Here is an 11,946-nt window from a genome sequence, read left to right on the forward strand (position 1 = left end):
CCGAGGGCACCGTGCGCGGGGTCCGGCGGCGGCCGAGCACCGCCCGGGGCAGCGCGATGCCAGCGCCCGGCACCGGGGACGACCGGGATGCCCGGGACAGGTGACGCGGGGCTGCGGCCTCACGCATGCCTCCGTAGGGGCCGGGGGGCTAATTAAAATATTATGCACACTCGGCTACACATAGCTCCACACGTAGGCACCGTTCGCCATATGCCCGCGGCCCCCCCGCCCCGGGAAGAAGGCAGGGTCGGGGGGAGGCCTTCATCCTCAGCTCCCCCTCCCCGCTTTGAAGTGACTTTTCCCATCCTCCGGTTTGCCGAAGGGAGCGCGATCCACGAGGGAACGCGGCAATCCAGCCGTCGCCGGCCGGGGGGGGGGGGGACGCGCCGCGCAGCCCCCGCGCTGCTCACCGCGAGCGCGCACCTCCGCGGGGGCGGCCCGGGGGAGCGGGGTGCGGAGACACGCGGTTGGGAGCGAAAAAGCGCCATTTGGTTGGGAGCAGATGGCTGGCTGGGGGGCTGATCGCGTCTAAAGGCGTGTCATCCCCCTTCAGCGAGAATCCCTAAGGACTCCCCTTGTCTTCAAAATCAATGAAAATTAAAGTGCAGAGAATGGATGAATAGTTAGACCTCGAGTCCCTCCTTTGTTCGCCTCAGCTACTGGTGGGCAGGAGTTAAACTACAACAGCCTCCTATAGAAACACTTAAGTTAAACAGTCTCCCCGTTAGCCCGGCATCTGAAAGAGAGAGGGAGAGGGGGAAAAAAGCAGAAAAAGGAGCTTTCTGCTTGATTTCCCCAATACAGAATCGCGTGGCATAAATTAAGCCGGAGAAGAATGAGCGCCGTGGGCAGGATCCTGCCGGCTCTCACGGCGCCTTTCAGTCACGCTCAGCAGCGGTAATCGAGAAATCTGTGCCACGTCAGTTTAACAAATACCCGGTGCCGAGGGGGGGGGGGGGGGGGGGGGGTGGTCGCGATTCGGGGGCACGGTTTTACGGGGCTTTTTTTTTTTTTTTTCTTTGCTGGGTGAAAGCTCTCGCGCGTGGAACTTTTTATTTCCACTTTCTTAAGCAAGGGGATGCTCACGGACCAACTTTCTATACCTCTCTTAGGCTAAAAGATCCTTAGCGATCTTCGGCAGATCCGTCCGCCCTCGGATCTCAGATATTGCCACCCCTCCACCCCACTCGGTTGGTAAACCCGATACGGAGGGGTGCTGGATGTGCTGTTGGCTTTTTGTTTGTTTTTTTTTTTTCTTCCTTCCCTTTCCCGAGGATAACGCCGCAGCCAAGTTGGCGGAGCGGTACTGTCGCTAGGTGGCAAAAGCAATGTGCGCTTGGGGCCGCAGCAGCCGCCCTCTCCGCTCCGCCGCCGGGCACAGCCCAGCCTCGCCCCCCGGCCGCATCCTCGGGCCGGGCACGGGGAAACGCAAACATTCCGGCACAGTGCAGCCTGCGAGCACCGGGACGGAGGAGAAGAGCCTTCTCCTCGGGTACCTGCGTGTACGGGGCTGGCTGGAGCGGAGCTGGGTTTACAGGAGAGAAGACAGTGCCCGCCCGGGTCCTGAGCCTGCAGAGCCGCGTGGGCAGCGGCGGTCCAGGAGCAGGCAGTGAACGGGGCTGAATGGGCTCATTAGCGATTTTCTTTTAATTGGTATTACCCGATGCTTTTACTTTAAGAAGTCTTTAAGATTTTTTTTTTTTTTCCTAGCGCATTGTAACGTAATTTGTGATCAAGACATCTGCTTCAATGAAAGTCACATTTCGCCATGCAAATGCACGTTCCCACCCAATAAAGTCGCCATAATAAGGCTTTGAGCACGGCATACCTACAGTGAGGTTATTGTAGCCAAATCCTCTCCTTTCGCACACCAGCTTAATCTGCGCTGAAATGCTCTGTTACAATTAAAATGACATTTAGGGAGACAGTTACACCTTGCATCCTAATGAACCCGAGGCCGAAGGTGTTTCGCAGAGGGCCCGACAAAGCGGCAGACCCCGTGCCAGAGCCGCCCGCAAACTTTTATCCTCGATCGCATCCGTCATTAGGGAGCTGCTCGAAGGGAAATCACCCCTACCCCTCTATCTCCTCGCCACCGAACTCCTCGCGATATTTTTACGATCAAAACAAAAGTTCCAGTGTCTGACGGATATGTAAAAAAAATAATAAGGTGACGGTTGGGGTAAAGTCGTCTTCTTCTTCTTCTTTTTTTTTTTTTTTTTTTTCTCCACGGAGCGGGGAAGTGCTGGAAGGGATTTCTTTAAAAAATGTGCGGACATTGTTGTAGAGGCAGCAGCGTGCGCCGAGGGGAGCTCTTTCTCTCCCTCGCATTGTGCAGGGAGCAGGTGCTGTCTACATTACCATACAGCTGAGAGCACAAAGAGCTAACTGATTCAGCCCTCACACAATAACAAACGGCCTTAATGACAGCCACGCGAACGACACACACCAAACTCACTTTTTACTAAGCTGAAGCAGGAAAAAAAAAAAAAAAAAAAGAGAGAGAGAGAGAGAGAGAGAGGGAGAGGCCGAGGTTGTTGGCGATGATGATAATAATCATAGAGGGGTGCAGGACCCGGGCGGAGCGGGGAGCTCTTCCCGGCGGCGGTGCTCCTGGAGACGGGAGCAGTAACCCCCGCAGCCCCCGTTCACCGCTCCCGGCGGCGCTCCCGGGGCCGGGGGGGCGGCAGACACCGCCGGGACCCCGCGGTCCTCCTCTCCGCTGCCGGGACGGGGGCTGCGAGCGGAGAGCGAAGACGGGCAAACCCGACTCGGGGTCGCGCCGTTCGCCCCCCGCTCCCACCCATCTGGCCGACGCCGGGGGAAATGCGGTGCGAAAGGAAAGGGATCGGGTTCCCCCCGCTGCGGCTCGCTGCCGCCCATCGCCCCCGGCCCCGCGGAGCCCCCCGGCAGCGGCCGCGGTCTCCGAGGCGCTTCTCGGGGCAGTGGCGGCGGCGGTGCCGGGGCCGCTGCCCGGTGCGGCGGGGGTGCCGCCCTCTCCCCGTAGCAGAAGGGGGATTCTTGCGGTTCCCGAATTTGTAGGAATGTAAATGAGCACGTTTTGTGAGCGCGGAGGGGAGGGGGAGGAGGGTTGCACATTTTACAGCTCACTGACCATTTGGCGATCCATTGAGAGGAGGGTTTGGAAAAGTGGCTCCTTTGTGACAGCTCCAGCCAGATTGGGGGGCTGCTCATTTGCATCTCATTAGGCATGCGGGCGGCCGGCGGGATATAAGGGAGGCCGGCGCCCACGGAGAGGCAGATCCTTCGCGTTCACCCTCGGAGAGAGCCGCGGGGCCGCGGCGCAGAGCGGGCACCCCCTGCCCCCCCGCAGGAGCACACCCGGACACGCTCCGTGCGCCGCTATTGAGACACGAGCTTATTTGTGTTGGCTGGGATTCCTCTCAAAACAAAAGTCAGCCCACAACAACGAACGAGCGGGAGCTTCTTTTGCAATTAAAAACATAAAAACAATAAAAAGAAAAGGAAAAAGAAAAAAAAAAAAAAAAAGGATCAAGGCTCCAACGTGACCCGCTGCCGCCGCTGCCGCTTGACACCTTCCAGCCCCGACGTGCGCAGGGCGAGCGCAGCCGCTCAGAGCCGCGCAGTGCCGCGCAGAGCCGCCCCGCACCGCTCCGGGAATTATCGCCGCTGCCGCCCCGTCCCGCGCTGCCCCTGCGGAGGGATTTCCAGAGCGCCGATTTGTGACCTTCCTTGGGAAGCCTCTTCTCTGCCTCCGTTGGGAATTAAGTTGCTTTTGTTTCATTTTTTTAAATTTTTATTTTTTAATTATTATTATTTTCTTCTTGGAGAAAAGGAGGAGCACCGTGGATTGGGCAAGAAAAAGAGTTTAGCAGATTAATCTTAAAACTTTTTTTTTTTTTTTCCTCTTTTTTCTTTCTTTTCCTTTTGCCATCCGAAAGAGCTGTCAGCCGCCGCCGGGCTGCACCTAGAGGTGTCGGTAGGGGGATAACAGTCAGAGACCCTCCTGAAAGCAGGAGACGGGACAGTATCCCTTCCGGCTCTGCGGGGCGGTTGTGGCCCCTCCGTTCTTTCCCCCTCCCCGAGAGACACTCTTCCTTTCCCCCCACGAAGACACAGGGGCAGGAACGCGAGCGCTGCCCCTCCGCCATGGGAAGCCGCTTCCTGCTGACGCTCGCCCTCCTCTCGGCGCTGCTGTGCCGCTGCCAGGTAAGTGCCGCTCGCCGACCCCCGACGGGCCCGGCCGGAGGGAGCGGGGAGGGCCACCGGTTGCTGCCCGATGCGCAGGGGCCGCTCCGCGGGCTGACGGCTGCTGTCCTCGGCAGGTTGACGGCTCCGGGGTGTTCGAGCTGAAGCTGCAGGAGTTTGTCAACAAGAAGGGGCTGCTCAGCAACCGCAACTGCTGCCGGGGGGGCGGCCCCGGAGGCGCCGGGCTGCAGCAGTGCGACTGCAAGACCTTCTTCCGCGTCTGCCTGAAGCACTACCAGGCCAGCGTCTCCCCCGAGCCGCCCTGCACCTACGGCAGCGCCATCACCCCCGTCCTCGGCGCCAACTCCTTCAGCGTCCCCGACGGCGCGGGCGGCGCCGACCCCGCCTTCAGCAACCCCATCCGCTTCCCCTTCGGCTTCACCTGGCCCGTAAGTGTTGGGGCGGGGGGGCTCATCCCGGGCTCCGGGCGCGGCGCTGCCCCCCCGGCCGTGCCCGCCCTCACGGCTGTCTGTGCTCCTTCTTTCCCCAGGGCACCTTCTCGCTCATCATCGAGGCTCTGCACACCGACTCACCCGACGACCTCACCACAGGTACCGGGCCCAGCGTGGACCCCTTCCCTCCGCGCTCCCTTCTTCCCATGCTTCCCTCCCGCCGAGCATCTCCCCATGCCCTGCTCGCTTCGGGCTCTCTCATCCCTCATTTCTCCGCTCTCATGCAGAAAATCCCGAGCGCCTCATCAGCCGCCTGGCCACCCAGAGGCACCTGGCGGTGGGTGAGGAGTGGTCCCAGGACCTGCACAGCAGCGGCCGCACCGACCTCAAGTACTCCTATCGCTTTGTGTGTGATGAGCACTACTACGGGGAAGGCTGCTCTGTCTTCTGCCGGCCCCGTGACGACGCCTTCGGTCACTTCACCTGTGGAGAGCGTGGCGAGAAGGTCTGCAACCCAGGCTGGAAGGGCCAGTACTGCACTGAGCGTGAGTGTCTGAGTGTCCCCTTTGTGTCCCCTGAGCTTTTGGGGGGAAGGTCGGGGGAATCTCTAACTTCAGGCTCCATGGAGAGGGGTCCAGGCAGGTGTGCATGTTGCTAGGTGCAGGCTTCATCCATGTGAATATGTATATATTCACATGTATACATGGGTATAGGCAGTGCTCAGTATTAGCACAGAAACTTGACTCAAGCAGCCACATCTCCAGCTAACAAAATGGCAGTGCCAACATCGCTCGCTCACTCAGTTGCCAAGCTGATGGCAACATGTTCAGCAGTTGCTTGGGGATGTATCACATCCATGGGTATGTGGCTCCAGGAGAGGACCTGGGAGTTAGACTAGGTAACCTTTAAAGGTCCCTTCCATCTAAAATGATTCTATGATTTTAAAGACCTTGGCTTTGGGAGCATCCCATGGCAGGGCTAGAGGTAGGACTGCTGCAGCCTGATGTCTTCCCATCTTGCACTGAAAAGAGCAGAGGGATATCCAAGATGTCCTCTGCGGCCTTCAGACTGTATGTTTCTCCTTTGGGATGCTCACATGCTGCCACTGCCAGGGGGAGTGCACCCGGGGCCACCAAAGCACTCAGCTTCTTCCCCATCACTCTCCTGTTGCGTTGCTGTGATCATTGCTACCAGCAGGAGTAGGCCATGGGACGTGAGTTTTGAGTGAGCCCGAGCTTGAAGCTTGTTGAGGAGTGCAGTGTATTGGTACAGCAGGGAAAGTTGGGGCAGTGAGCAGATTCCGGAGGGACAGGCGGTCATGGTTGCCAGGTACTGTTGGTTTTACAAGGAGAGTCCTCTGTAGATACACAGCTGCGTACAGATAGACGGACACTCAGCTCCCACTGTGGTGTGTGGTGGCATTCTGTGTGCACACACTGAGGCGTGCTGGCAGATGACAACGGGTGAGCCCTCCAGGCAGGCAGGGAGAGAACAGTCACAGTCCATAAAGCACCGTGGTCCCAGCTGAGCTGCTATCACCCGGCCCAGACCAACTGCTCACATTACTCGTGGCTGCTAAGATGCTTTTAACAGTTCATCTTACGATGTTGCACAATATGCAGCAAGCAAAAGAGCTTTCGTTTCCTTTGATAGCATTTTAAATAGGAACTAGAACCTTTCCCATGATCAAAAGTGCTTGTCCCGGCTGTGTCAGGGGGTGGGGTGAGAGGAAGCCCTTTGATAACCAGCTCTTTCGGTGCTGTCAGCACTCGGGATGCCTGCGCACCACCGCTCTGTCCGCCGCCCAGCCCGGCGCTGCCCATGTCTGTGCAGAGGACGCGGCTCCCGAGCTGTGTTTATGTGTGCATGCGAAAAGAATGTCTTCCCGTTAGCGAGCCGAGCTCCCAGTGGCAGATTGCTTCCCGTCTCCTTGCCCTCGGCTCCATTCTTTCCAACTTTGAGGCGATCTGATTATCAGCACCGATTCTTTCTTTCCCCTCCCCCCTACCCCCCCTACTCACCCCCCACTTCCCCGCCTTCCCCTTGCATGCCATTGTCTCCGGCTGGCTTTGTTGAATTAAAACTTTGCAGTGCCTGCTTAATGAGTTCCATAACCAGGCAAAGTAATGAGCACAAGTCCCTTTCTCCCTCCCCTCTCCTCCCTCCCGCTGGCCCGCTTACCTCCTCACCATGCCCGGAGTTGCCCGCCCCTGTTCCGAGCGGGGGGGAGGAGGGAGGAAGAACTTTAGACTTATTTATTTGAATAAGAAAAAAAGTTTTTGCAGCGAAATCACGCGCGTGCCATAGATTAGCCGTGGGCAGGGATAGGCTGCCCGGCCGCCGGCACCGGCCCCATTGGCTCCGGGGCCGGGGGTATTGTTGCAGCGGGGCAGCTGCTGGGAGAGAATAGACAATAGAGCAGCTGTCTTGCACTGGCACCCTGCACACCAGCTGTCCACTCTTATCTGCACACACACTTTCGGGGGATATTAAGAGGTGGAGCTGTGTGCATAGAATTGGAAAAAAGGACTTCTGACCCTCGCTGGGAAGGGAAGGGGGGCGAGGGGCTGCGGGGAAGGCAGCAATTGTGAGCCTTCTTTTGTCTGTGTGCAACTGTATTAAGAAGAATGCTCATCCCTGGCGATAAGTAAAGTGCCCGGCTACCAGGCGAGATCAATACTCCTGCAGGCTCCAGAGATTAACTCAGCTGCTATTAACTGCCCGGCCCCCCACCCACAGGGTGCTCTCGGGAGGGGATTCTGCAAGGGGAGGCGGTGGGCCTTGGCTCAACCCTTCCCTCCTTCCTCTGTTCACAGCGATTTGCTTGCCTGGGTGTGACGAGCAGCACGGCTTCTGTGACAAACCTGGGGAATGCAAGTAAGTTTTCCGCTCCCCCCTTCCTCCTTTCTTTGTCTTTAGCTTGGAAGCAGCAGTCCTGCAAGGGTCAGCTTAAACGCCTTTCTTCGTCTTAGATAGTAATTCAAGCAATCCAGGTAATGCCAGATCAAGGCATTAATCTACAAGTCAAACATCAGTGCCATTAATATTAACCTAATGAGTTTACTGCGCTGTGCGTAAGGTTTGGCTGTTTGTTATTAGAGTAAACAAATTAACTACCTGCAACCACGGCTCTATCTGAGGAAGTACAAGAGGTAGCTGGGGCTGATGAAAGCTGATGCTGCAGTTGGACTCGGTGACTTTCTCAGATGAAGGATCACTGAAGGCTTTTAGGAAACCTGATCCCTGGCATCAGTGTGTTTGCAGAGTTTGCAGTAGGGTTTCCAAATGTGAGAAGTCTAAATCTGACAAGACTCTGTTGTTGACTTTTTTTTTTCTTATTTTTTTTTTCAGGTGCAGAGTGGGTTGGCAGGGGCGATACTGTGATGAATGCATCCGATACCCAGGCTGCCTGCATGGTACCTGTCAGCAGCCATGGCAGTGCAACTGTCAGGAAGGCTGGGGCGGCCTTTTCTGCAACCAGGGTAAGTTCTAGGGCTTTGCCTGAGCATCTCCTTCCAAAAGCAGAAAACAGGCAGTTATTTCCAGCTCATGCATGCTATGCTAGCCTTACAAATGAGCAAGCATTTTGACTGATTTCTCTCTTTTCTTTATTTTTTTAAATCCCACAGACCTGAACTACTGCACTCACCACAAGCCATGCAAGAATGGTGCCACTTGCACTAACACTGGTCAGGGGAGCTACACTTGTTCTTGTCGACCTGGGTACACAGGCTCCAGCTGTGAGATTGAAATCAACGAATGTGATGCCAACCCTTGCAAGAATGGTGGAAGCTGCACTGTAAGTTTGAGTTGCTTGTGCTGAGTGAGACCCCAAGGGATGAGTTAATGTCAACTCTACTTATTTTTGAAGTTCTCCTTTGTATTTTAAAACAACTTCAGGTAAATATTTTGAACATTTATCATGTCTTCCCCTCAGGATCTCGAGAACAGCTATTCCTGCACCTGCCCCCCAGGCTTCTATGGTAAAAACTGTGAGCTGAGTGCAATGACTTGTGCTGATGGACCGTGCTTCAATGGAGGGCGATGCACTGACAACCCTGATGGTGGATACAGCTGCCGCTGCCCACTGGGTTATTCTGGGTTCAACTGTGAAAAGAAAATCGATTACTGCAGTTCCAGCCCTTGTGCTAATGGTAAGGCCAAACATAAAAGGAGACCATCCAGTCACTTTGGCTTCTTGTCTAGGGCTCATAATGAGGCCCAGTGATAAACCTTGGACCATGTCATGTCAGTAGTTGACTCAGTGGAGGAATTGTACTTAAAAATGAATGATGTGGTATGGGTCAGTACTTCAGATACCGTTTTCTTAAGGGGTTACTGTAGCTGCGTAACTTGGCCTGAAACTTCATGCATACAGGCGTGGAGGATTATATTTATAAAGACTCTTTGAAGCCATACAAACACTAAGTATGATTAATTATAATCCAGCAATTGCAATCTTCCTGTTTTGATTAAAGTATTTAAAACTTTCTTTAATGCAGTCCTCCTCATCACTGTCACTGTAACTCTGTAACATGAGATCGTGGCGTGAACCTGATCTGAACTAGCTTCATAGTCCCAGCTAGATGAAATGTCAAAAAGGGAATGGGATGCTGAATGAAAAATAGATTTGATTAAGAAATACCTTTCTTTAAGAAAAGGTACTTTTTGCAGTAGCTCAGATCTGGCAGAGATGGAGCTAGCCTCCCAAAACAGAAGCTTTTTTCAGCTATGAGTTGTGACAGCGGCCCTGAGAGCAGCAGTTGGGGTGTATTGCAGGGAGGGTCTGAGCACACACCGCTCAACCTTCGTCCCCTTCACATCTTGCAGGAGCCCAGTGCGTTGATCTGGGGAACTCCTACATATGCCAGTGCCAGGCTGGCTTCACTGGCAGGCACTGTGACGACAACGTGGACGATTGCGCCTCCTTCCCCTGTGTCAATGGAGGGACCTGTCAGGATGGGGTCAACGACTACTCCTGCACCTGCCCCCCGGGATACAACGGGAAGAACTGCAGCACGCCGGTGAGCAGATGCGAGCACAACCCCTGCCACAACGGGGCCACCTGCCACGAGAGAAGCAACCGCTACGTGTGCGAGTGCGCTCGGGGCTACGGCGGCCTCAACTGCCAGTTCTTGCTCCCCGAGCCACCTCAGGGACCCGTCATCGTCGACTTCACCGAGAAGTACACAGAGGGCCAGAACAGCCAATTCCCCTGGATCGCAGTGTGCGCCGGGATTATTCTGGTCCTCATGCTGCTGCTGGGCTGCGCCGCCGTCGTTGTCTGCGTCAGGCTGAAGGTGCAAAAGAGGCACCACCAGCCCGAGGCCTGCAGGAGCGAAACGGAGACCATGAACAACCTGGCGAACTGCCAGCGCGAGAAGGACATCTCCATAAGTGTCATCGGTGCCACTCAGATTAAAAACACAAATAAGAAAGTAGACTTTCACAGCGATAACTCCGATAAAAATGGCTACAAAGTTAGATACCCATCAGTGGATTACAATTTGGTGCATGAACTCAAGAATGAGGACTCTGTGAAAGAGGAGCATGGCAAATGTGAAGCCAAGTGTGAAACGTATGATTCAGAGGCAGAAGAGAAAAGCGCAGTACAGCTAAAAAGGTATTGTGCTTACTTGAGCTCAGGGGGTGGCTTTACTCTGAAAGGTGCATGTGTCACTTAAAGGCAGTGTTAAATAACAGCCATCTGATCTGTGTTGTTTGTTTTTGTCTTCAGTAGTGACACTTCTGAAAGAAAAAGGCCAGATTCAGTATATTCCACTTCAAAGGACACAAAGTACCAGTCGGTGTACGTCATATCAGAAGAGAAAGATGAGTGCATCATAGCAACTGAGGTTAGTATCTCACCTGGCAGTCGGACAAGTCTTGGTGTGTGATCCCCATACAGAGCAGGTCAGGGCAGCCAAACTGTTCTACCTGCAGCCACAGTCATCTGTACTCACTGAAACATGGCCACCTTCAGTCTGTGGCACTGCAGATGTTGAAAAAACTTGTGGATTAAGATAAGCTCCAGTGGGGGTTACAGGGACAGTGATTTTTGCGGGCAAGGGTATAACTACAGTGCAGTTGTAGCCTACTAACCCTACTGACTCATTCTTTCATATGCTGCCTGCAGAGCCTGCTTTTGCTTGGCATTGAGGTGAAGTCCCGACCTTCTGCATCCTCATAGTCCTCTGCTTTCTTTTTATTAACCTCTTCTGGTCTCTGCTTGTGTTTTCTCTCAACAGGTGTAAAACAGACGTGATATGGCAAAGCTTTTGTTCAGAACAATTTCAAAGGAGACGTGCCCCAATGAATGCTGCTGAAAGAGGAATGAGAGCTAGATTCCTTCACTGACTGCTGCTGAGAAACTAAATTCAGGCTTGAGCTGGTTCTCTACTGAAGTTAGCAAAGTGACTGCAAAATAAAGAAACAAGATGGACACCAGGCAAGGGTCTGTGTTCAAGGATTACTGTTGCACTGCCTTTTATGAATTTTATCATTGCACTATGGTCAGTTGCTTTTCTATATATATTTAAATGAATGGACTTAATTACTACATAAGAAGCATGCACTGCCTGAAGTGTATATTTTGGATTCTTATGAGCCAGTCTTTTCTTGAATTAGAGACAGAAACACTGCCTTTATTGTCTTTTTTGATACTAAAATGTGTTTTTTCTAGGTGAGAAAAAGTGTGTTATTTTTTTGAATCTGTAAAAATATTTTCATGATAATTGTAAAGCTTGAGTATTTTGTGATGTTCATTTTTTTATAATTTAAATTTTTTGGTAAATATGTACAAAGGCACTTCGGGTCTATGTGACTATATTTTTTTGTATATAAATGTATTTATGGAATATTGTGCAAATGTTATTTGAGTTTTTTTTTACCGTTTTGTTAATGAAGAAATTCATTTTTAAAATATTTTTCCAAAATAAATATTATTAATGATAACCAGAATGCTACTTTTATTCCACAGCAGATGATGAACCAGACTAAACCTTGCAATAAGAGGTCTGACACATTTCTGGGGACTCATGGATAGGGATGGGATAGGACTGAGGTCCTATCACGAAGAGTGGGGAACAACTTACTGTGTGTAGACCTCTCCCCTCCCCTCCTAACTTTCTGAACTATTAACCCCGTGGCTGTGCTCTCTCTTACTCAAAGGTAAACATCTGTAAAAACCTTGAGTAATGTTTGCTCAGTCATGTTAGACTACATATATATAAACACATATAGCATCACTTCCCAAGGAGGAGTGATGCAAATGCACTCCATCCCAATGCAGGCATGGGTCTTGTCCTGACTCAGCTTTGTGTTT

The 11,946-nt window shown here is 53.1% G+C and overlaps 2 protein-coding genes across 3 annotated transcripts in view; one reads left to right on the plus strand and one right to left on the minus strand.

The window, feature by feature from the left end:
* The window catches only part of FAM120B (family with sequence similarity 120 member B), a 57,985-nt gene extending 51,139 nt beyond the window's left edge, over nt 1–6,846 (minus strand). Inside the window, exon 1 of one of the 2 annotated variants that reach the window (XM_090135462.1) lies at nt 6,804–6,846. The gene's annotated coding sequence lies outside the window, so the exon portion shown is untranslated. Of the gene's footprint in view, nt 1–3,115; nt 3,255–6,803 lie in introns of those variants that run through there. The other variant, XM_031613454.2, reaches the window with a different exon arrangement.
* On the plus strand, nt 4,061–11,479 carry DLL1 (delta like canonical Notch ligand 1). Its single transcript, XM_031613442.2, has 11 exons — nt 4,061–4,191; nt 4,308–4,619; nt 4,721–4,781; nt 4,910–5,167; nt 7,439–7,499; nt 7,974–8,104; nt 8,252–8,421; nt 8,560–8,776; nt 9,453–10,245; nt 10,360–10,477; nt 10,871–11,479. The coding sequence occupies exons 1-11, from the start codon at nt 4,132–4,134 to the stop codon at nt 10,874–10,876; spliced, it is 2,187 nt and encodes a 728-aa protein (XP_031469302.1). The 5' UTR covers nt 4,061–4,131; the 3' UTR covers nt 10,877–11,479.
* Nucleotides 11,480–11,946: the final 467 nt, after the last annotated feature.

The sequence above is a fragment of the Phasianus colchicus genome, chromosome 2 (genome assembly GCF_987193195.1).
Source record: "Phasianus colchicus chromosome 2, bPhaCol1.hap1.1, whole genome shotgun sequence".
NCBI classification, from domain to species: Eukaryota; Metazoa; Chordata; class Aves; order Galliformes; family Phasianidae; genus Phasianus; species Phasianus colchicus.